The 24,321-nt window shown below is 35.3% G+C and overlaps 5 protein-coding genes across 6 annotated transcripts; 1 reads left to right on the top strand and 4 right to left on the bottom strand.

Annotated features, from left to right (window-relative positions):
• Window positions 1-5,178: 5,178 nt before the first annotated feature.
• Window positions 5,179-7,403, bottom strand: LOC144561743 (WEB family protein At1g75720-like). The gene is made up of 2 exons (XM_078310833.1): window positions 7,003-7,403; window positions 5,179-6,060 (listed from the first exon to the last, which is right to left on the bottom strand). The coding sequence occupies exons 1-2, from the start codon at window positions 7,207-7,209 to the stop codon at window positions 5,554-5,556; spliced, it is 714 nt and encodes a 237-aa protein (XP_078166959.1). The 5' UTR covers window positions 7,210-7,403; the 3' UTR covers window positions 5,179-5,553.
• Window positions 7,404-9,497: 2,094 nt separating this feature from the next.
• LOC144561742 (ATP synthase E chain) lies at window positions 9,498-11,203 on the bottom strand. Its single transcript, XM_078310832.1, has 3 exons — window positions 11,007-11,203; window positions 10,834-10,899; window positions 9,498-9,787 (listed from the first exon to the last, which is right to left on the bottom strand). Exons 1-3 carry the CDS (start codon window positions 11,052-11,054, stop codon window positions 9,740-9,742), a joined length of 162 nt encoding a protein of 53 aa, XP_078166958.1. The 5' UTR covers window positions 11,055-11,203; the 3' UTR covers window positions 9,498-9,739.
• A 3,606-nt stretch (window positions 11,204-14,809) lies between these two features.
• Window positions 14,810-16,924, top strand: LOC144561833 (peptidyl-prolyl cis-trans isomerase Pin1-like). The gene is made up of 2 exons (XM_078310932.1): window positions 14,810-15,168; window positions 16,630-16,924. Exons 1-2 carry the CDS (start codon window positions 14,943-14,945, stop codon window positions 16,752-16,754), a joined length of 351 nt encoding a protein of 116 aa, XP_078167058.1. The 5' UTR covers window positions 14,810-14,942; the 3' UTR covers window positions 16,755-16,924.
• A 350-nt stretch (window positions 16,925-17,274) lies between these two features.
• LOC144561832 (uncharacterized) lies at window positions 17,275-19,144 on the bottom strand. Its single transcript, XM_078310931.1, has 5 exons — window positions 18,903-19,144; window positions 18,728-18,812; window positions 18,487-18,575; window positions 18,129-18,240; window positions 17,275-17,815 (listed from the first exon to the last, which is right to left on the bottom strand). Exons 1-5 carry the CDS (start codon window positions 19,035-19,037, stop codon window positions 17,607-17,609), a joined length of 630 nt encoding a protein of 209 aa, XP_078167057.1. The 5' UTR covers window positions 19,038-19,144; the 3' UTR covers window positions 17,275-17,606.
• A 619-nt stretch (window positions 19,145-19,763) lies between these two features.
• LOC144561741 (FMN-linked oxidoreductases superfamily protein) lies at window positions 19,764-24,301 on the bottom strand. 2 transcript variants are annotated; one of them, XM_078310830.1, is made up of 10 exons: window positions 23,921-24,301; window positions 23,488-23,604; window positions 23,115-23,354; window positions 22,835-22,988; window positions 22,203-22,471; window positions 21,509-21,781; window positions 20,795-21,076; window positions 20,581-20,701; window positions 20,293-20,462; window positions 19,764-20,176 (listed from the first exon to the last, which is right to left on the bottom strand). In XM_078310830.1, the coding sequence occupies exons 1-10, from the start codon at window positions 24,191-24,193 to the stop codon at window positions 20,078-20,080; spliced, it is 1,998 nt and encodes a 665-aa protein (XP_078166956.1). In that variant the 5' UTR covers window positions 24,194-24,301; the 3' UTR covers window positions 19,764-20,077. The 2 variants fall into 2 exon arrangements, with proteins under 2 accessions (XP_078166956.1, XP_078166957.1); XM_078310831.1 differs by lacking the exon at window positions 23,921-24,301 and adding an exon at window positions 23,713-23,761 and having other exon boundaries at window positions 23,488-23,670.
• Between the last annotated feature and the right edge of the window lie 20 nt (window positions 24,302-24,321).

Here is a 24,321-nt window from a genome sequence, read left to right as displayed (position 1 = left end):
TAGAAGTTAAAACGGTTTTAACTCTATTTACCAACATAACACAGATCCTATTGGGTCACACCATATAGGAGTTAATCGGAGAATCTTATTTTGATTGATTATAAATTGGTTATGATCAATGATAAGATGGTTATAATTAATTATACGTGTTATAATTAAATTATAAATGTTATGTAAAAATAACAAGCAAAAATATTGGTTAATTTATAAACGTGTATGACACGTTGTATAAAAGTTAACCGGTTAATTTATAAATGTGCAGGACACATTGTATAAATTATCGAAACAACAACCGCAAGAAAAATATATATAATTATTCAGAATAATTATACGAATATTATTTGTGTTCGGGCCGAGGGCATTCGAGTCTTTTCAGATTCGTCCTTATCCACATGACATGTCATCGATCATATCCAGATGACACGTCATCAATACCGAAACAAATAACCGAAAGAAAAATATATATATAATTGTTCAGAATAATTATACGAATATTATTTGTGTTCGGGCCGAGGGCATTCGGGTCTTTTCAGATTCGAGCTTATCCGCATGACACGTCATTGATCCTATCCAGATGACATGTCATCAATCCTATCCACAAGGGCAAAATTGTCATTTCACACCTATGCCACCTTGCATGTGTAGAAGCATGGAGAAGGATGTGGAAGGGTGTGGAAGGGGTATTTTGGTCATTTCACATATAAAAGGATGAGGTGTCAATGGCATATCTTGTAAATAGGCCGAACTTGGAGGGCATTTTGGTCTTTTGCAACCAAATCTAAACACTATAAATAGGGGTGGAGGGGTAGAGAGAGAAAGATATATTCACATATATACATATGCACATTCACATGTATCTTTTCGTGCAGAAACGAATCGGTATTTTCTCTCTTTCTCGGTTTCTCTTCCAAATAGTGTTTCGGTTGAGAAAAGAAAGTTATACGTAGTTGACGTATAATCTTGCGGGTTGTTGTGGAGAATATTTACGGGATTGATGAATAGTGTTTTACCGAATTTCGCGGTATGTCAGTTTTGCATATTGATGAAACTGAGCAACCGAAAATTCGTGATTACGGGTTTTCGTCTTATTCCCGTGAATAGTGTTTTTGCATAATTCCGCGGTTTACGGTATTTCTGGCAGAAGAAATAAACCGCTCTCCGGTTAGTCCTGGTGGATAACCGATAGAGGTATCACACGTGTGATACTCCGAGTCGACTCGATCCTTCCCTGGTGAGGCTCTACTCGCTCGGTCTGCATTCCAACTGTGATTTGGAAACAAGGTATAAATATGTTATATTAATCTATTTAATTTGTAAGTAGATTAAAGTTTTAGAAATCAATCATGGAGTAGATCTGTAAAAAGGATTAAAAGGGTCCTTGCAATGAAAGACTTCAGAAGGAACTCTGCTTTGGTCTTTCCGGCATATCCCTTTTAATTCACGGCTTGAGTTAGAAGTAAAAATTTCTGTTTTACGTTCTTTCCGCAGCTTAAGCCTAAAAGGGTTTTGGTTACCGCGAAACCCCAAAAGTGGTATCCGAAAACCTAACAATTTTCTCTCCAGTAGTCAAGCATACTTCAATTAGATTGTTCCTCGGGTTGGTTGCTCGAGATGATTTGGAATTGGAACAGCTAGACGTTAAAACAGCTTTTCTACATGGGGAGTTAGACGAGGAGATTTATATGGAGCAACCGGAAGGTAACCATGTTAAAGGAAAAGATCATTTAGTATGCAAATTGCAAAAGTCTCTTTATGGCCTTAAGCAATCACCACGCCAATGGTATAAGAAATTTGATAATTTTGTTTTGCAAATTGGTTTCAAGAGGAGTGATTATGATGCTTGTGTTTACTGTAAGAGAAGTCAGACCTCTTTTGCATATTTGTTACTGTATGTTGATGACATGCTCTTAGCCGCCAAAAGTTTGAAGGAGATCAAGGAAATTAAGTTGCAGTTGGAGTCTAAATTTCATATGAAGGATCTTGGAGCAGCAAGAAAGATTTTAGGCATGGAAATTTCGAGAGATAGAAGGAATTCAAAATTGTACCTATCTCAAGAGAACTATGTTCTTAAAATTTTGGAGAGGTTTGGGATGGATAAAGCAAAAGCAGTAAACACACCCATGCCAGCACATTTCAAACTGTCAAAACAACAAGCACCTGTTTCTCAACAGGAGGTAGAAGAAATGGCAAAAACACCATATGCAAGCGCGGTGGGATCATTAATGTATGCAATGGTGTGCACCCGTCCAGATCTAGCACATGCCGTGAGTGTTGTGAGTCGGTTTATGGCAAATCCGGCGAAGGAACATTGGCAAGCAGTGAAATGGATATTCAGATATCTCAAGGGCACACATTCAAACCACCTCGAATTTTCAAGAGATAGTACAAACCTGACAGGCTATGTAGATGCAGATTATGCAGGATGTCTGGATACTCGACGATCAACATCAGCATATGTGTTTACTTTTGGAGGATGTGCAGTAAGTTGGAGATCAAGGCTTCAAGAGTGTGTAGCATTATCTACCGCTGAAGCAGAATACATGGCTCTCTCAGATGCAATTAAGGAGGCGATTTGGCTTCGAAATATTCATGGCGAATTAACTCAAGGCATTCAGAAGTTAAAGATTATGTGCGACAGCCAAAGCGCAATATACCTCACTAAAGATAGTATGTTTCATGAGCGTACTAAGCACATAGATGTGAGATATCACAAGCTACGTGAAGTTTTAGCAGAAGGTGAAATAATTGTGGAGAAAGTCAGTACATCTGACAATGCAGCAGACATGTTGACAAAAGTCCTTACTTTAACTAAATTCAAACATTGTTTGGATTTGGTTAGCTTAGTGTAGCAAGGAGAAAGGTCAACAAAATTAAGGGCAAGGGAAACATGGAGTCAGGATTCATGAATGAAGTCGAGGTGGAGATTTGTGATGCGACTCCATCATGATTAATCACACGGCCAGGAGATGAATTAACTACACATCTGTTTAGTTGTTTCTATTTTTAGATTTCTATTTTGGGTAGAACGTGTAATAGGATTATGGGGAGTTTTTTCTATTTCTGTAAGTTGCACATTCTTGCTAGGAATAGAAAACGTGGTCTGTAACTTCTATTTTTAGGTTCACATCTCCTATTTAAATAAAGGGCTGTATGTATTGTAAGGAATAAAGAGAAATAAAATAATAAGGTTTCCTTTGCCAGAATATTCTCTCTCTCTCTTATTCTCTAGATTACAAGGAGATCCCTAACATGGTACGTACAAGATGAGAAGGAACGGGGGAAAAACCAACAAACAACTCTGGGACTTTGTATGGGCCGCAAGATGCTGGACGCTTTGGAGGGAAAGGAACAAAATGATATTTACAGAAATAGCCAAAATTGTTCCTGTACTAATTGACACTACCGTAGCAGAAATACATGGATGGCTTACTTCAGTAGGAAGTAGGCATAGCACCATGCTAGCTGCAATTGGAGCAAGCTAATTAATCATAGAAATACTGTAAATAGATATTAACTTGGAAGAGCCAAGCTGTAAATATTTTATTTTACTTCTTTACTGTTCTTAGGAGCCTGTAAAATTAAAGCTTTTTCTTGTCAAATATATTGTTGGAGGCGACTTGCCATCCAACCCTAAAAGAAAAAAACGAATGACAGCGCTGTAATTACTTTGAACATTTTTACCATCGATTGGTGTTTAACTAACTAATGGCGTTGATGGACCCCCCCCCCCCCCCCCCCCCCCTTTCCATCGGTTTTTTATATCCAACCGTTGATTTTGAGTGTCTCTACGACATCAGTTGGGCTATTGTACCGATGGTGTACATGTGGTAATCTTTACCATCCGTAATGTAGATGAGTCGTCAACATTAGTTTGATCTAATTAAGAATCTAATCATGTTTGAAACTTGTAAGAAATACTTACGAAATAATTGCATGGAGGGTTGGGTTCTAGATCTGTAGGCCGGATTTGATCACTTTTAGCGGTTCATGTACAGACTTTATTATATATTTAAGAGCCTTAATTAGTACGAGAAAAATGTAGTTAAATTTGTACGGAAAGGGATCGTCAGCATAGTTTAATAGAGAGAACATATCCAAGTTCCAAGTATATTGATTTGCAAGGCACTAGGAAGGTCAGTATACAATGATGGCATCATATGAACTTTATATTCCACTAGGAGAGCTTTACCCCACATCTACTAATCTTAACTAATCACAGTGTGTCATTAAATGTGTATAGCAAGATACTCAAAAACAAATGATTAATTATAAATTTGTTCCATACAGATAATAATGATCAACTATATATATATGCATTCAGGAAATTACTCGACTCTTTTAGGTTTTCTCAAAATAATAAAAAAGGGGGCATGATGTCATTCTTTAATTATTATAAAGAATATAATTGCTCAATCAATCATGAATATTTAATTTCAGCTGTATTGCAATTTCAAGCGAAAAAAGTTAAAGAGAAAACAAACCCAAAAGTATACCTCTCAAACCACGTCCTACTTTTTCAAGGAATAAGTACCTTTCACCACAAAGGCCAGAGGAGTATCTGGCTAGGGTCTCTCTCTCTCTCTCTCTCTAGAATGTCCAAGTTTCAAGCAAAGAGCTTTAAGGTTGTGAAAGCAAACTACAGGGGCCAGAAAGGAAGAGCTAGGGTTGGAATCTGGCCAGCTAGATTAGTGCATGGCTTTACAAAGATACTGCTGGGGTTCTTTGCCTTTTCCTCCTCTAGGCCACAAATTTCAGCTAAAACCTCCCTTAGATCAATTCCCAAGGAAACCATCAATGCCGATACGCCGAAACAGTCGTGGAGTGCGAATTTACATCCTGTCAATCAGCACTATGATGAGGCAATAGCAGATTGTGTCGAGTTCTTCAACAAATCGTCATCACGAGATATAAGGTTAAGAGCAACAAACATGGAGGATCTAATAGTTTAAATTGTTTGTTTATGCATGATATATATATGCAGTAGTTAATTATGTTGTATTTAGTCTCTCTACTCTCTCTCTAGATCTCCCTCTCTCGCATGTATGTGTGCTAGTCAAATGATGCATGTGTGTTCTAATTATGACATCAGTGTAGTTTCTTAAGTTAAATTCTTAATTAACAAAAGAAAATGCAATATCTTAAGCATAAAGATGCCCAAACAGTGAAACAAGCGCTTTTATAATTGTATTATATATTCTCACTCTGTAATTCAAGCCAGATCAGCAAATTAACAGGGAGCTACAACAGCAAAATGCAAAAGAAAATAAGCAAATACACTGTATGCATGCAAATGTATGTGTTCAAACAAAATCACAAACTGATCTGCTAACATCAACTTTTTGGTTAAGTCTGCTAAGCTTTAATGTTCTTTAGTTTAGATAAGAACTTAATTAGCCGACTTAACTAAAATGTGTAAAAGTTAGCAGATACCATTTTAATATTATAATAAGAAAAAATGCAAAATTTTAATTCTTTCTGTAGTAATTTTTTTTCTTTTTGGAAAGTTCATCCTATGGTTAAAAAGTACAAACAATAACGGTTGCTTGAGAAGCTTCATGCACGGCTTTGACCTTTCTTCCTACTGAAAAGCGCTCCTATTAAAGGAATCAAAGGCTTCTTCTTGCTATTCTTCTTCTTGCTTGTAGGCGAATCCCTTTCATTTCCAAGAGAAAATTGCCTCTCCAACATAATGGTTGTCGGTATCGGAGGTGTGTGAGTCACAGCCGGTGGACTAGCAAATGTGACATACCTCTTCTTTTGCAACTCGACCGTTGGTTTTGTTGGGGCTTTCTCGATCTCAACCTCATTTGAATTTTCAACGAACTTTAGATCCTCAGTTTCCATTTCTATGACCTTCTTCTCGGATGATTCCCGCTCCTTTAGCTGCTCAAGTTCAACCTTGGCCTTGTCAAGCTTTTCTTTCAGTGCGCTGATTTTTTCTCCCATTTTTTGGTTCTCAGCTCGTTCCCTCTCGAGTTCTTGCCTCGCATCTTCAAGTTGCGCTACAATGGAGCTGTGGTTTGATTCGGTCTTCTCCATCTTGCTCGCCGCCGCTCTAATCTATACAGATTAAATGACGGAATCATTAAATTTAAATTTCCATATTCACTGGGATGTTTAGTTCTATTATAAGCTATAGCTATATTATGCATGTAGTTTAGTTCTATTTATAACTATAACGGTTATATATATATATATAACGGTTATATAATGAATATCTTTGCAAAGTCAGAAGTCAGAGAGAGGTCTCTCCATCTTTGTTCTGCTAATTTAGGTTGGAATTTCATTAATCTGAGCCCAATTTTAAACATGTATTGGGCCTTTTACATGAATTGGGCCGTAATTAATTGAAAACCTTTATCTTAATCTGGAACAAGGTTTATAAATACTGTTGCAAGGGACGTTGAGATAAGGTAGGTTGGGTATACTTTGCTTGGTCAATAAGAAAAGCATTTCATTCCCTTTCCTGAATTCATGAATCCAACAAATGTACACGTGGCCCAGCATTAATTAAACACTCTAGTGTTTACAGTAATATAAAATTGACTCATCAAAATTAAATATTCTAAAAATAAAATACAAAATAATATGGTGGAATGTGATTTGTCCAGTTTGCCATCACCTTTCTTAGTTAAAATTAAATTGTTTATGCCATCACATGCATCACTCTAATTAATCGTACTAAGTTGGTACCAGAAGATAATTTGGTATATGATATCTTCAAACACAATGTCATGAAGCAGCAACTAATAAATGACATATAGAATTTGAATTAACTACTTAATTTGGACTGAAAAGCATCCTTAATTATAATTCTTTTTTGCCCTTTTTCTTTTTCTTTTTCAGATGTTTCTACTTTATATGGCTTCTCTATGAAAATTAAGTTGAAATGTTTGAATTAGAGCTCAGGTATTATACACAGTACCAACATTATTATTGTTTTGTTTAATACTAATTAAAATCCAAGATATATAGTTATATACATATAATACTTGTTTATACCTCATTAATCCGACCGGCATAGACTTCCCCAGCCAGGACCCGTTCTCCAAACAACATTACAGCTTCCTTTACTGATCGAAACGGAGCACTGGTATCGATCTCAGCTCTTCTGACAAGAACTGTTCCATCCTGCTCTCCTTCCATGCTTCCAGGTTTCCTGTGTGGTGATTTAATTACAGAATATACAGCAGTATGTGTTATGTGCATGTATTTATGAGAGAGGAAACGGAGTTATAGTGGGTGTGCAGATAAGACAAGTCCTAGGTCTAGCTCTAGGTGATAGATAGAGAGGTTAGTAGAGAAAAGAGAAAGAGAGAGAAAGAGTTGGGGCGGTAGAAAATATGGTGGGAATGTTGTTAGAGAGAGAAGAGGAAACATTTGCTTGAGAAATCATATAAAATGATATTAGAAAACGATGGATATTGGGTTCTTTACTTCCCCGCCACTTCACTTGTTATTCCGTTAAAACCATGCATAGTACGGGTCACTTTTTTTTTTTTTTTTTTTAAATAATAATAATTTAAAAACCAGCAAGGAAAGCACCAAGATCAATAGTTTGTTGACAGCTGGCACTACAGCAAACTTTTTCATTATTTTCATTTGTTTTTTTAGCCGCAATATCCAACAAGTTTGTAATGTGTTGTTGTACAATTCATCAAAATTTTAATATAACGGGAAAATGTGTTGAAAAATGATAATTTGAGTATATTATTCCAAAGCCTGAAATTATTTTTATAAATGATATTATATATTAACTAACTTGTCATTCCATAGATTTGGGCTCTCTTTTTGGTTAGGGGATAAAAATGAATTAATCTGAGTATATAGAATCAATGCATTAATTTGGAGTGAGTACTAGTTAAGTGGCGAGCAAGGATTGTTTTGCCTTTTTTTGCGTTTGGTACATGGTCCAGGTACAGCGATATATTATATTATATTATATTATATATACAGACGGAGAAATATCACCTGCTGCCCTGCCTACAGGGAATCTTAAATTTGGATATTACTTTATGTAGTTATACATGGGCCAAATTGATTGGCTTGCTTAACAAATTTTGCTCTCAAATAAATAGTCTCTCACTTACTATTCCCAATACCACTCAGGCACTCAACAGTACAAAACACGTCGTACCAGAAAATTTGCAATGTGCTACATTTATTTATTGATCTTTTTGCATTTGGAGTCTTCCTCGTTACTTGATGCTTCTTTAGGATAGCATGATTACATGGATTCCTATAGGAATTAATCCCTATCACCCGTCCCAGTCCCAGGTACCTGATTCAACACAATTGAAATATTGGACGGTTCATATTTAATTTCAGCCGGTGGATATTGGGGATGACGTTTTATTAGGGGGCAATGTTATTTGTGTTTTGAGATTCGTGACAACTTAAAAATTCCAATTTCAAACCGTCCGATTCAATTGTACTCAGTCAGGTAACATGAGATGTGAATTCCGTACTTAGATGCAAGTAGTAAATCTGGAATCATTCTTTTTAATTTGGCACGAATCTCAAAACAAACCCCTTACAGTCTCAACTCTCAATAAGCACCAGATTGAGTTTAGTCCGGCTGAGATTAATTTGGGTCGTCCATTTTTTTAAAGAAAGACCGCCTACACTTTTCCTATTGGACCAGAGTGTCTTCTTCTTCTTCTTTCTTCCTTATTTCATTGCAGCATTGTTGATTTGTTGCTACTTGTTAAATTCCAAGCTTACGCATATTAAGTTACTAAAGTTTGCATCAAAATCAGTAAATGATTTCTGAACAAAAATATTTGAATTTGTGTTGGTTGAGAAAAATTGAACAGGGTTAACAGTATTGGAGAGTGACGCCTTTCAAATTTACTGTGTCACTACTAATCCAAATGATAAAACGAGTCCTATCAAACAATCTAGTGATAACAAAAAGGCAAAATAACTCAAATAGCAATTGGATCATTGGATTTTTCTTGGAAGCAACCAAAATTGTTCCCCTCTATTACGCATGGGCTCATGACAGGTGGTACTTTGCAATTTTGCTAAAAAAAAGAGAAAAAGAAAAAAAAAAATTGAATCATTAGATACAGAGAATTGTAAAGCTGCAGCGTACGTTTAAACAAAGACAAGAAACCTCTATTTGTACATAATTTTGGTATGGTCACTAAGACACATTATGAAACCAATTGCTAGCATTACTACTCATGACATCAAAGCCTTTGCAGGATTCGCCAACAAACTGGTAAGAGATCAGCACTCATAATGCTGTATAATATATATTTATTTATAAATTACAATTAAAAGAACCTCTACCGCAACATTTCTCAGATGACTAAAGCCACGAAGACAAAAAAATTTAGCAACTTGGCAGAACTTGCCAGTTATGAACTCTGGAACGGTAAAAGCATCTAATTCACAAAATTCTCCGACTAAAGGAAAGCACAAGTTATGAGATTTCAAGCAGACGCAAGGCACAGATTTAGGAAAAAATAAGAAAAACAAATATGCCAGAATGGCTTGAACTTTTAACATTTCTTTCACTTAAAAAAAAGAAGGGTATAAATTTGAAGTCTTAAGTTCAAATCATACAGAAAAACATATTTCCAGATTTGAAGCCTCAGGTAGAATTATTAAGCGCAAACACTGCAAAAAGGATGAAATCCTACATACTGTTTTGGCACAGGAGATTATAACTAGAAGAAATCACAAATTAAAACTGTTGATGCCGACAAAATCCTCAATTTCTTAACACTCATCAGTGGTGTGCTTTTGCCTCAGCCTTGTCATGGGCCTTCTTTTGAGACTATCAGAAAAGAAAAAAAAATTGTTACAAGCAAAGGCTACAGGCAAAACCAATAATATGAAAAAAAAAAAAAAGCACTACAATTGCAGAAATAAAAAATATTAAAAAAAAAAAAGACAAGAGATTAATTTGGTTGATGCCAGACCACCATAGTTGAAGTACCAGCTGGTACTCGCAATCAGATACTGTTGCCAAACTGGAACCAAAAATATCGTCTCAAAGTAGCAGATAATGATAGCATTCAAAACAACTAGATAAAAGGCCCCATGGATTGTACATACTTCGAAGATACAGAATTTATAAATTGGCTACTGCACACTTTACTTTAGCAGTTTGAGAATAAGTAACTAATAAATTGCATAAGACCATACATTCCACAATAGATAGGACTAAGTTTAAATAATTTATACAATCCGCAGTAGCCAATTTTAAAAACATCTGGATTGGTCATAATGCACTTATGCAACTAAGAACTAGTAACAAATAATAATCAAAAGGTTAATTTTAAACCAGATATACTATAACAACTGTGTTTGGAAAAGCAACACCAATTACATGGGACTAGAATGAAATTGTTGTAGGTAAATAAGGGAATTCATTTCTTTATAATAAAATTATAAGACTATTTTGTTTCAGTACAAAATTTACTTAATTTGTATCTGAGACTGAACCCTGATCCAAATAAAACACAGAAATACTAGGATATAGAGGGTGTTAAACCACCAAAAAAAAAACACATGCATTAAACTGACAGCAAACTAATATTGCCTGGTGCAGGGAAGCTTGTAGAGTTAACTAGAAATAAGAAATTAAAAAATCCATAAAAACCTGTCCCTTTTCATCTCGTAAGCATCAGATTTTAGTATTTGGTCACAAACTTTCTAAACAAAATACTTTACCAAAAACCCTAAAAAACCCATAATTATACTATTTCCTAGGCCTTAATACTGACAATTGTTAATGGGTGATATGACAAGTGCCAGGTTCAGAAGGTCTTCAGACGATAACAAATTGAAAAGGAGCAGGAGAATATATGGAGATCTGACCTTTAAAACAGATAGCTTGATGCTTCCATAAACCACTCCGACAGCAAAAACTGATGCACGTGCCACCTATCCATCAGATTCACCATCAAAGCAAATCAAAAAGAGAGAAAATAAAAACAAAAATAAAGATCTAAATTTAATATCGAAAGAGAGAGAGAGAGAGAGAGGTATACGAAAGCTAGCGTGCTGACGCCGGAGTAAGGACCAGGGACGCCGGCCATTTGGAGAAAGAGATCGGAGAAGAGAGAGAGAGAGAAGGCGCGAGTCAGATGCGGAGAGAGAGAGAGGAGAAGCAGGGGCGTCAGGGTCAGGCCGACTATAAGAAATAAAAACCCTAGGATGGGGAGCGAGAATATCTCAGGTACCGGACCGAGTACAATACTCGCAGCGGGACAAAGGAGTTCGTTTTGAGATTCGTATCAAATTGAAATTGACGACTCAGATCTCATTCTACCCGGTCAGGTATTGCACTGTTCACTGCATCTGAATTTTAGGGTCGGAGATAACTTCATGCGAAAATGACCCTGTCGAATATGATAATATTTTACGGTGAATTTCTTTTCCAGCGAGTTTTGCTTATAGCATAAAATTTATTTGAACATATCAAAGGATGGTTTTAATAATTTAATTACATAATTATACTGGGGAAATTATTTTTACAAGTGTGAACCATTATTTATATAATGTGTGTGAATTATATGCAGAAAATAAAATACTTGACTGCCAAAAGAATCTAATCTATATTTTTTTTATAATATTTTAAATTGTTAATAGTTAGCTCTAAAATAATATTTAATAGACCTTTTGCACTTCAATTGCAAATGCTAAAAACAAAATAAGTAGGACCGCTAAATTAACAATTATTTTACATCTTTACAATTGTTGTTGCAATTAACATATTAGCATTTATAATTAGTTTTCAATTTGAATTTTTGAATACACATGCAAGCATGCTCTTATTTATCTCTATCAAATTACACATTGGAATGTGTAATTAATTTTCGTTTTAAGTTATAAGAGCCATAAAACCTTCATTGCTGTACAAATTTAATACGCTGCAAATTTAAATGATGCAAATATTTATGTAATTGTATGAAATTACTTTGTTGTTATAAGACACGTTGTTTTTCCACCAAGTTATTCAATCATTTAGATTTTGTAGCATTTTTTTTTTTTTGAAAACTTGGTAGTAGCTACCAAGATTCGTGAGGAGGAATCGAACTCTCGACCTTTGGATATAACAACTCTAGGACATTTTCCTAGCCAATTGCGCTACCTCCTCTTTCTCGATTTTGTAGCATTGTTGAGGTTTGAATTAATGCACCGTGTGTTTATCAACCGTGCAATTAAGTCTTGCTGAAATAGAAAATCACTTTTATATTAATATAATGTAATTTTTGTTTGACAACTACAATACTCCTCGTATAAAAATTGATAGATTAAAATTTTCTAAGTTAAGAAGTAATAAATTTGCAATTTTTATCAGTTAAACACTTAAACTTCTTAAATTGTCTGAAAATGTTTAATTCAGTTGCTGAACTTACTCTGTTTAGTTTGACTAGTATATTTTGTCATGCGACTCGTGAGTCGTGTCATCTTTCACTCAAACTTCTTTTATATGAGATTGTTATTGTTGTGTTATTTTTCACTCAACTTTTTTGTCATATATTCGTACATCAAGAGAATGACAAAGGATAGCTCCAGAAGGGGAACGCGGAGGGAGGGAAATGATAAATCACTGTGTGGAGAAGAGACGACGCTAGCCCGTCCAATCAGGTGTGATTTCACCTGCTCTAGAAGGGGGGAATTAAAGAGACTGGAGGAGAGCGATTATTGTGAGGAGGAGAGACAAAGTGAGCACCGTGTAGAATTTTGGTGAAAGTTTTTACCTATAAATCGAAGTGTAAGATCACTATGCGGATGAGAGCTTTACTCCCGTCTCATTTTCTTTCTCTTCCATTAATGGTGTTTCACCCTCTAGTTGTGGAGCACAACCTAAGAGTTTTAATTAGTACAATACGAATTTGATAGAAGCATTTTCATTCTTATAATTAAATATAATTGCATAAAATTAGTCTTATTTATATTTTATTTTTATCTGTTGAGTTTTGACTCTACTCATAACATATCTTTACATGTTAAGATAACGGATAACGGTACAAATAATAAATAATTATCAAATAAATTAATGGTTTCTATAATTTAATCTAAAATATAACAAATAAATAAATAAAATATAACAAATAAATAAATATACAAAACATTTAAATTATAATATTTTATTCCACTAGTTTGAAAATTATAAATTATTAATCAAATACAACAATATAAAACATTGTATATTTCAATTTTGCCACAAATTATTAATTAAAAAATGATAAAAAAATGTAATTAATTAATTTTATTGTATATTACTTAATAAAAAATTATGTAAACTACTGTGTAAATCAATTCAATCATAATAAAAAAAATTTATGTAATTATATATATAAAATAAAAGTATTATATATAATTTAATAGAGTAAAACTAGGGTGTTCTTAAGCTCACCAAGATGTTTGGTGAGCTTAACTCCAAAATATATTATATTGGCTTCAAATGACAAATCTAAGCCGTTGAAATCTATCTACTTCACAAGCGATGCATTTACATGCAAAGATTTGAAGTTTTTGAATTATTTTAGTATAAAGTCAAGCGGGCAAAATTAGAAGATTTATAAATTAATTTTAGTGCATTCATTTTTTTAACACTTTTTGACCACTTGACTTGATACAAAATTAATTCGAAATTCTAAAAATTTTACATGTAAATTTATCACTCGTGAAATAAATCGGTTTCAACGGTTTGAATTTATTGTTTAAAGCTAATCTAATAGATTTTGAAATTAAGCTGACCAAACACCTTGAAAAGCTTAAGAACACCCTAGTTCTACTCAAATTAATATTCATTAATCATTTTATATAGAAATAACGAGACACTGATCTATGTCTTATCCGAGAACCGAGATAATGAAAGCATATCTAATAAGAGGGGAGTTTAAAATGCATTATGATTTTATGCTTCATCGTATCTTATATTGTTTCTCTATTTTTAAAATTTAAATTATTTATAATAAATTATATTTGAAGATCAAAATATATATATATATATTTTAAATGAGGAGGGTTCAAATGCATCCAAATTTTTGTGCACCCAAATGCACCCTATCATTTTTCTTCGTTTTCAAAGTCCGAATAGTCAATCCGAACCCTTAGATGCGATCTATATATTAAGATGTGATTGGAGACCGAATTTTATATTTTTTAGAATTTTTTTACTATTTATTAAGTCACTTTGAAAATCGTTGATCCAATGGTCCAAAAAATGTAAAATCAGCAATTTTCAAAGTGGCTTAATAAATGGTAAAAAAATTCCAAAAAATGTAAAATTTGGTCTCCAAACACATCTTAATATATATATCGCATCTAACGGTTCGGATTGACTATTTGAACTTTGAAAACGGAGAAAAAGAATTTGAAAAATAGGGTGCATTTGAGTGTATTTGAACCCTCCTCATTTTAAATTATTTTATTTTTAAAATTGTTACAAAATTATTGTTTTTGAATCACAAAGGACAGTGATTTTCTATTTATCTAATAATATACACAAAGTTTATAAAATTTAATATACAAACATATTAAAATATTTTAATATGAATATTAAGTTTGTGGAATCGACAGTTCAATCTTCAATGTAAAGGCAGCAGACACGAGACATTGAGCCTCCTCATCAAATAATCATGAGTTGGGCTAATATGACACTAGTGTTATATCAAACTAAATAATACCACATCTTAAATCCTTAGATCTGTTTTAAGATTCGTACTATTCGCTTTTACTGTTCAAGTACTTCATTTTGTACGAATTTTAAAGCAGATCTAAGGGTTTAAGATGTGGTGTTATTTAGTTTGATATAACACTAGTGTCATATTAGCCTAACTCAATAATCATATCCGATAAAAAGGTTATCATTGACGCTCCTAATTAGTGAAAGTGCAGCTGCTGCGGGGAGACGGAGAGAGTCAGAGTCTCAGAGAGAGATCTAATCATCTAATCATCTAATCCAATCGAGAATGGAGGAGGTTAGAGCTTCGCACATTTTGATAAAGCACGAGGGCTCCAGGCGCAAGGCGTCGTGGAAGGATCCCGACGGCCGCGTAATCTCTACCACCACCCGCGAGGTGGCGGCAACGCGCCTTCAATCCTTGCGGGAGGAGATCGTCTCCGGCCGAGCTAACTTCGCTGATCTCGCCTCCGTTCACTCAGACTGTAGCTCCGCCAAGCGAGGAGGCGATCTAGGTACGGACGTAATACTCGTGCTTACTTTCATGCTAGGGTTTAAGGCCGATTAGATGGGTCTTGCTTGCGCGATAGGACGCGCCATTTGATTATTAAATTCACAATTGGTCAAATTTGATTCAACACTTCTATTGATAAATCATTAGGGTTTACAGATCCGATCTACGATATTGGCAACGCCATGTGCTGATTGGACCTCGTTTACGTCTTATTGCTTTGCTTATTCTTACAATTTCCATTGTTGCATTAGATGTTACTGCTTGAGATTGGTTGAGTTGTATCAACACCATTCATGATTCAATATCCACTTAGATTTCAACCATAAAGTACATTATGGTTGAGTTATCATACCCATATAAGATGTTAAGTTGAGTGAGTATTTATTCTGTAAGTTTTAGATTACTTAACAAGGTTATTATGGTCTTGTTCCAGTGGTAAGTTGGTTCGTTGCTGAGTTTACAAGGTAAAAACTAGAATTCATCTTATATAATAAGTAGGTGCTTTGTTTCTAAGTTTTGTTCTGAGCTGATTTATTATTACTCTTTTGAAGTTTTGGAACAAAGCAAGTATTGCTTTGTTAAAATGGAACGTAGCTTAATAGATCTAAGAACTTGTGTTTTGTATTCTTGAACTCAATAGCATGAAATACTGGATCTTGGGTGTTGTGTTTTTTCTCTTGTATATGTCCTGAAAAACACTAAAAGAAAGATTCCAGTATGATGTTAGATCTATGGTGTATGATGCTGGCTTGGGTTTTTAACGTAGTGGTGAGTATAAGTATTTGAAGTAATAAACTTGAAAATGCTACCAAATGTTTTTGCTTCGCCAATTCAGCTTAGAAGTAAAATGTTAAGCTGCAAGTTGTTAGGTGATCTTGTAATTTGAACACTGTATGCCCTAATTGTGGTTTGAGAAGTTCGTACATTGATGATTGAGCTTGTAAACCAAAATGCATCGCAGCTCTTTTCTTGTATATTGCATTGAAGGGTACTTTGTGGTCTGACAAATATGTCAGGAATTTGCTGGCTTCACTGTTATGTATGTGTTGCTAATGTGATTTAACATGGGAGATAAAAATGACAATGCAATACCATATTGGCATCATGTTGCTGTCTGAAGCATTATCCTTGGTGGCTATGCTTTCATTGGTTTATGAGTTGCTAGCATCATCTGCTCATTTCCCATAGAATAACCAACACCGGGTGCCTGTCCAGGAACCAAATGATTTCTTCTTCGTTGTCTAGTTCAATTTTTAGCATACCTGTACGGGATTTAAAATTGAAACTCAGACTTAAAATCATCTCTTGTTTTCCACACAAAACAGAATGCAATACCAGTTTAGTCCTCAACCCATATAGGATTGGGGGGGGGGGGGTCCAATACAAGCACTGCTGTCTGCTGACTACATTTGTATATCTGTATGGTACCAGTATATTTGAACATATTTTTTTGTTAATGTAGGTAAATTTGGACGTGGGCAGATGCAAAAGCCATTTGAAGATGCCACATATGCACTCAGGGTTGGTGAAGTAAGCCCCCTCATTGACACTGACAGTGGGGTCCACATCATCCTCCGTACCGGATAATTCAAAATTTATTATGTCATTTGGGTGATCATTCTTCTTTCTGTGATGTTAAAGTCCTCATTTTACTGGGCATATGGACTCTACTTGAGCTGTATCTCGACTAATTTGGAAACCCTACATTGACTCTTGTATGGATAATTAGTTCAATAAATTGAATTTCATGACAAAAAGTCAGTCTACATGCATCTTTAGATTATAATTGCTGTGACTATTCTTCGTGGTTTGGATTATTTATGTTTGGCTTAGCTGTTTAATTTGTCCTAATAAAATATAGGGTTTTTGAAATCGGACCTTTCATTTTTTTTTTTTGCGAGTAAAGTTAAAAATTAAAGAAATTAAAAGACATGGTCGTACACTAAGAAACTAACCTTCTACTCTTCCTAATATATTTTTTTTAGATAAGAAAATATCAGATTTTTAGAGTCCAGTCTTATTTTCGACGCTCATTACCCGTTAATTAAAAATGAAAAGGACCTTAAAATTCGGCTTTTCTTAAATAAAGGCCGGACCCTCAAAAGTCTAAATCTTTCCAATTTTGAATTTCTACAACTATACTTGTACAATTATATTTCGGATTTTGTAACTTTTGTTTTTTTTTCCAACAAAAAGAAATCCTAAAAAATATGGTAGCTACCACACTGCTGCTTAAGCTGGCAAAATTCTGTTACACTGAGAGAAAACAGGGTATCTATTTTTGTCTATAATGTGCAGCTTAGAATTATGGTACAATCTATGCAGAATCTTGTGAAAGTTTCTCCAAGTCACCCCTCCTAAAAAAATGGGAGTGGTGTTGTATACATTATCTGAAGTTCATTTCATATAAAAAGCAAAAAAGGTTACTAAAAACAATTACTAAACATCAGAATTTGGGATTTCTAGTTTATTTTCTGTTAATTCTGAATCTTTATTTTCCATTGCAATGCTTGGTGAGAAGGGAGTTATTGTAGCGCCCAAGGCTTCTGGTCCTAAAGAAGAAATCCTCTTGCAGATTGCATCACAGTTGCTGATTACTTCATTTAACCTTCCCTTCAGTTCCCCTACTTCCACTTGTAACGGATAAACTGCAAAATAGTTAAAACATTTAACCAATTCAAAACAGGCAGAGAGAGAGAAAAAAAATAGCACACAATAACCCGACCTGGCATGACAAACTAATATGATCTATTTGCTTGGCATCAATTGCCATTTTGTTGAACTCTGGTATCACAAACTAATATGATCTTTTGCAGTTAAGCAATACGGAACCACAACTATACCATGACAGTTTAACGGGTTGGGACCCAAGCCATTTCACTATTAGATGGTTGCTCAACCTAACCCATAACTGATCAACTGCCAACACATTATAGACCCCCAGAAAATTCTGACAATTACCTTCACTCAGGCTATGGGAAGTGGATCTCATCGCGGAAACAGAATAGGTAAACCTTTGGAGAAGTTTAGCAGCCAAGGCATCTATAGTCTCTATTTTGTTTTCCAACTCTTCCTAAATAATAAATTTGATGCCAATCATAAATCAAAAGTATCCAAGTGCAAATTGGGAATTTGAAATTGCTGTATCAAACTAAGAAATTAAAAAAAAAAAAATCAGGAAATAGAAGTTTCTTCTTGTTAAAGTCATATCATGATATCAATTTTTTATTGAATGGAACATATCCTACGATATTTGATGTAACAGAGCCTAAACAATAAAAAAATAAAGGCAGAAGAAAAATGAATCAGCAAAAGGTACCTGATTTTGACTTATTTCCTTGGCCCTTTTTTCTTGCCATTCACGATAAATAGAGAAAAGTTCGAACAAAACATCAGGATTCAATGTACCTAGTGAAACAAAGAAGCACAAAATTGCAAATTCAATTAGCAGCAATACTGAGAGACTTTAAGGGTTATGTTTCAGCAATTTTTTGGTACTTAATATCTGCATTAAAGTCCTCTAATTGAATTGTGTATAAGTACTTGTTGTCAGTTCTCACCAGAGCCTGGAGATGAAGATGGTTTCTTTAAGAGGATATCTGTCAAGCTGCTTTCAGATTGAGTGCTTTTAAGCAATGGAGTTGCCTGAAAACAAAAATTTTCATGCTAAATTTGCAGAATTGACGTTGTTGTAATTTGGAGGTGAAGCATTTAAACAAGGGGGTGTGAGCTTACAATTTTGAGGGTTCGGATTCGTTCGACCAGTGGATCGACCCCTTGGATCCTCTCTGAAACTGTGGTGATCTCGTCAACGAACTGGGATTGTTGCACTGGAGATTGCCTGGCGAGGAGAGATTCGGAGGCTCCCATTTGTTGTATAGTTTCTCGCTGAATTGAGGTGCCAGTATGGAACAGAAGGCGACAGAAAGACAAAAGGGGAAGGGAGAGAAACAGAGAAGAGCTACTTCCAAACCTCTCCATTTAGTTTTGGAATGGAGAGGTCTATTGTAGTTAATTCTAACCTGGGCCCAAGCCTGCATGGAATGTAAGCCCAATAATGTACCTTCTACCCTTCTGTTTTTTTCCCTTTCTTACAAGGAAGCGGGGCGTTACAACTTACAAGTCTTATTCGATGAGCATCAATACCGTTCAGAGGTGTATTGAGATTCGTGCTATCAGATCCTTAGTTTCACTTAACTGAGCGCCTCTGTTAATTATCGCAACTAAATCCCTCAGCCAATTTCCGTCAATTCACTTTTCTTTCGTCACGATCAGCGCCGCTTCGATTGCTCTCTAAAAGTTTAACCAATTGAAATATTTTAGAGAAAATAAAATATATATTATATCTAACAATTTTACTTTAACACGTAAATTTTAAAATTATTATTATTACAAAATTAAAAAGTGGAGACAAAATGGACATAAAAAAATTGAAACAATTTAACACTTCCCTATATGAATTATATAAATATCATACTTCACTTGCTTGATTTAAAATTTACAAGTTATTTTTATGGGTGTTCAAATTATTAAACCAATTCGTTGTCAACAGGCACACTAATAAATTTCACTATTTTGGTAAAACTCCACACTTCATTCATCGCATTGGAAACTTGTTCGAAGAAATGAAATGATAATTTCAACCGTGTGCACATGCATCTCGTCCTTGTTCTCATATTTCTCTCTCAACAAAATCTTTCATTTATCGTTCTTTGCTTCTATTAGTAGTAAATGAACATTCTTCAGAATAATTTATTCTTGCACATAAGACAAAATCCAACATACAGCAATTTTATGCTGATAGTTGCTACAGGCGCAATGGTACACCATTAAATATGCATGGAAGAAGATATAGTGATAAAAAAGGTCACAGTTCTCAGGCTAAAAAGGTATGTCGGAGTAGAAGGCTATCAGCCATTCTCAGCTCGGTCATAGGCATTGGATTTGTGCTTTGGTGCAAAGGTAAACCCTTCAGGAACCTTGCCCAGTAACATCTCTGAAATCCTTACCTGTTCCGAAAAATAATCAAGACAACCCGATGAGGTCAGAATATAACTGAAGCTCATTGTCACCTCTTAAGCACATGCCAAGAGAAGAATTAGAAAAAAAGAATTAAAGCACATACCCAATCTGCCGCTGAGTCGGAGGCCATTAGGGTTTCAAGATCATCACGACCATAATAACTTGGAGGCCTCCAGTTCAGGCACTGTGGTACAACATCCAGCAGACCAACCGGAATGTAGCGGTGTGTGTAACTCAGCCACTCTAACAAGAAATGCCTTGTTGTCTCCACACCTGATGCACCAGTTTCAAAATGTTAGAAATAGGTAAGCATTTCCCTTTCACCATCTTATTCATTTCTTCAAAAAAAACAAAAAAAAGGTTTGGGAGGGAAAGAAAAACAAAAGGCAACCTTTGTTGTCAGAGCCCCAATGTTCGAGTCCAAATCTCACAAAGTCTTTTAGTATGTTAAATCTCTCTCCAGATGTGATGTCCCAATGCCTCTGCTCCTTTATTTCCGTAAATAACCAAGGCTATTCACACAGCAACTATCTATTATCAATTGTCCAACTAAACCAATAAATGGAAAAATTCAAAATTGATTAAAAACAAACAAACAGTCATACCTTTATTAAAGCCCCCCGGGCAATCATGCATGTAGACAGCTTCGAGCATTGAGACATGTGGTTGTTCCAATCACAGTAGGAGAAAACATCACCGTTTCCAATAACATTTAACTCCTGAGGTGCATTATCAACGCATTTTGAAATGTAGTCCCAATCAGCATTCTTGCTGTACCGTTGTTGCCTTGACCGTCCATGTACAGTCAATGCACTTGCACCCCAGTTGTACATGTCCGCCACAAGTGAGTCTATTCGGTTTCTACCCTCAAAAAATCCTATTCTTACCTAAAGGAGAGGAAAATAACAATAATATTAGGACACCACTCTGCTTGTTGTTACATGTCTCCTCTTTTTAGCTTTTTTAGCTTTCTGGAGCCTTAGAGAGCTCATTGTCTCTTCTGTTATCGTTGTTATTTACTTTTCTTATGTTCTTTTTTTTTTCTTATGTATTCACCTGCTTTTCTTTATTATATATGATAGCTTATAATAGTCATGAATTGCTCATATTAACTTTTCATTTACCTTCTATTTTTTTTTTAGGGGGGGGGGGGGGGGGGGGTCTGCTATCTATTGAGCTTAATTTTCTCCAAGCTATTTACATTTCTTATTTCACCTAGGTTTAAAAGAACCTCATAGTAAGAGATATATAAAAATCAAAATTTCCTTCCACGCGGAAAAGTTTGACAGTTTACCATACAAAAGAAAAAAAAAATTTACCTTAACAGTCAGAGGTCTATCAATTATACCAGATGCGGCTTTAATAACACTTTTCATCCTCATAGGTTTGTTCAAAAGAGCTGAGCCAGCTCCTCTGTTGACTACTACGTCAATTGGGCAACCCATATTTATGTCAATGAAATCAACCGAGCAGTTACTGTCCACTAATTCCACTGTGCGGGTTATCGTATCGGGGTAGGCCCCACAAATCTGGGCTCCAAATAAGTCCTCTGACGGGTGTCGCCTCAGCAATGCCCACTCTGATGCTTGTCCCTTTTGTTAAAGGAGGGAAAAAGTTGTAAATAAGATGTCTAAGAAGTCAAATGAAAATAAAAGAAAGGCAGGGCTTTTCTACATATAGACGGTATATTGTTGTCAATTGTCACAATACATATCCATGAAAAATCTTCATATACACACTATAGGAAACAGGTCCAAAATAAAAATGGTAAATAAGTTAAAACTTATTTGGGATACTCCACAAAGAGTTGAAATGGAAAGAGGTTAGAAAGGATCATATTGCAAGAATTGTAATTGTCTGTATGGATATTCCTGCACTTATCATCTTCTGAAAGAGTCTGTACTAGTGCCAGTACACAGCCAGGTATAATTTAATCTTAGAAAAGAATAAAAAAAAAAAACAGAGAGGACATGCTTGTTGCAAAAGCTTTTAAAGGGAGGAGCAAAGTTGTACCTGTAAAAGATTGGTGCACAAGGCCATTTCTCCACAAGTAACATCTGCCCCAAATCCTTTGCAAACCCTTCTGAAAGGAAGATTACCAACAGTTGTCAGAGGAGCAAGGTACAATTTGCCCCTGAAATCAATTAGTTTCTTCTCACGTAAATGCAGCTCTGGGATGATCTCAACCTTGCTAGACGACTTCAAGTCGTCTTTTGGCGATCCATTCTCTACTTTGTCCTCTGCTATTTCATTTTCACAGTCTTCTTCCACGCAAGATATACCTGTTCATGTTCCCACCACAAATTTATAAAACTAATTAAAAATTAAACCAATGTCATTTAGTGTAGGAATATAAATATGTGAAACTATATGATTGCTATTACTTTAGAAATAAAATAATTGAATGAACTTGCGCATTTTCACTTCATCAGTATATAAATAAAGTCATGAAATTTCAGCAGCTTATATGGGAAAATTACAGTTGAGGGACAGATCTGTGACTTATAAGAGTATAATTTAGCGACCTCCTGAATTTTGACTCTTTTGTTAAATACTAGCCCGGAGCAACTGACGCAAAAAATTGAAAAATTTGGAGGTATAAAAAGACTATCATCATTAATAAATATAAATAGAAAGTGACTCACCATTACTAGTTTCATTGGTACAGTCTGTATCACCTTCACTCTTTGACTTTTTCAAAGGCCTGGATTCTTCCTCCGGTTTATCCCCATCTTCCACACATTCTTCATTTATTTCCTCTTGTTCAACCTCAGTCTCCAAGCTTGCCTTTTTACCACTCTGCAGATGACAAAAATCACCGTTTCAAATATAAAAAAGAAAAATTCTTCAAACAAAAGAAAAATTAATAAGTGTGATCACTTAGGCTAGATTTATCTACTTTCTTCTAATTTAAAATAAGTTTACCTTGAGACCTAGAAGCTTTAGTTGAGCCTCAGCCTTAGGAAATTTAACCCTGCCCTTCCAAAGGGACTTTTGAAGATCTTTGTCTAAGTTGTTTATCTCATGACTCTTTCTGCGCTGTAAATCTTGAGATTCTCCAATTAGTTTTTTCTTATGAGTCCCGAAAAAGCGGCATGTTATGCCGTAACGACAGATCTTTTCCTCGCTGTCAAATGGGCACGTCCCTTCCAAGTCAGCTGGTTTCTATAACAATGTAAAAAGAATAATCAGATATGTTTTCATAAAACAGATTCCATTTTACAATCAATATAGCTGAAACTAGATTCCACTCAATGCAGTATAAGAAAATACTAAGGAAAAAAATAATGTAATGTACCTGAGCAAGATATGCTTCTAGGTCATGGTTGAAGCGACAATTAGAACCAAAAGGGCATGAATCCACTTTTCCGGTCCTCCCTACTTCTGCGCAAACATTTGCTGTTGATTTTATTTGCTGAATACACAACATAAATGATGTATCAAATGTAGGAATAAGTTCGAGGCTAATGTTGTCCCAAGTTGTTCAAAACAACACAAATAAGTTGTTCAAAACATCCCAAGTATCTTTCCAGTTTCCACGCATTTTAAGTTCCAAAACTTGTGCAAGTAATGAACAAAAATTTAGTGCCATGAGAATTTGCTGAATTGGGGGCAGGGAAACAGATGTATAATAACTTTTCAACATAGAGGTAACGAGTTGATAACCAAAACTAGAGACAACATTTGAATTGATACATGGTGGCATGGTACCCATATACATATGAACTGACCTGTTGTCTGTCCCTCTTTTGTTGCTTCTTGGATTTCTTCTCCTTTACTAAACCGGAAGCGGAAGCAGCAGTGTCGTCTGTGTTGTCCTTGCTAACTTGACCATCTCCCCGTCGAGTGTCTCCAGACCTTACAGGAGGTGGGCGGAGGTATTCCGGTTTGACGGGGGCAATCGCCTTCGCCACAAGTTCCTCCGGCGATCGATGGGCAGGTGGAGTGCTGACAGATTCTCCGGCGGTTACATCGACGGAGGCCGACGTAGCGGCTTCGACCATAGTGTGAGTGACTAAGACCTTTTCTCTCTCTAGGGTTTTAGGCTTTTAGCAGATGGCGGGATGGTACCATCTGAGGAATGGAGAAAGGATGAAAGATTATCATAATTCCTTGTTACGGGCTTGGGCCA

Source organism: Carex rostrata, chromosome 11, assembly GCF_964058835.1.
Source record: "Carex rostrata chromosome 11, lpCarRost1.2, whole genome shotgun sequence".
Lineage (NCBI taxonomy): Eukaryota > Viridiplantae > Streptophyta > Magnoliopsida > Poales > Cyperaceae > Carex > Carex rostrata.
This window is presented reverse-complemented; position numbering and strand designations above follow the sequence as displayed.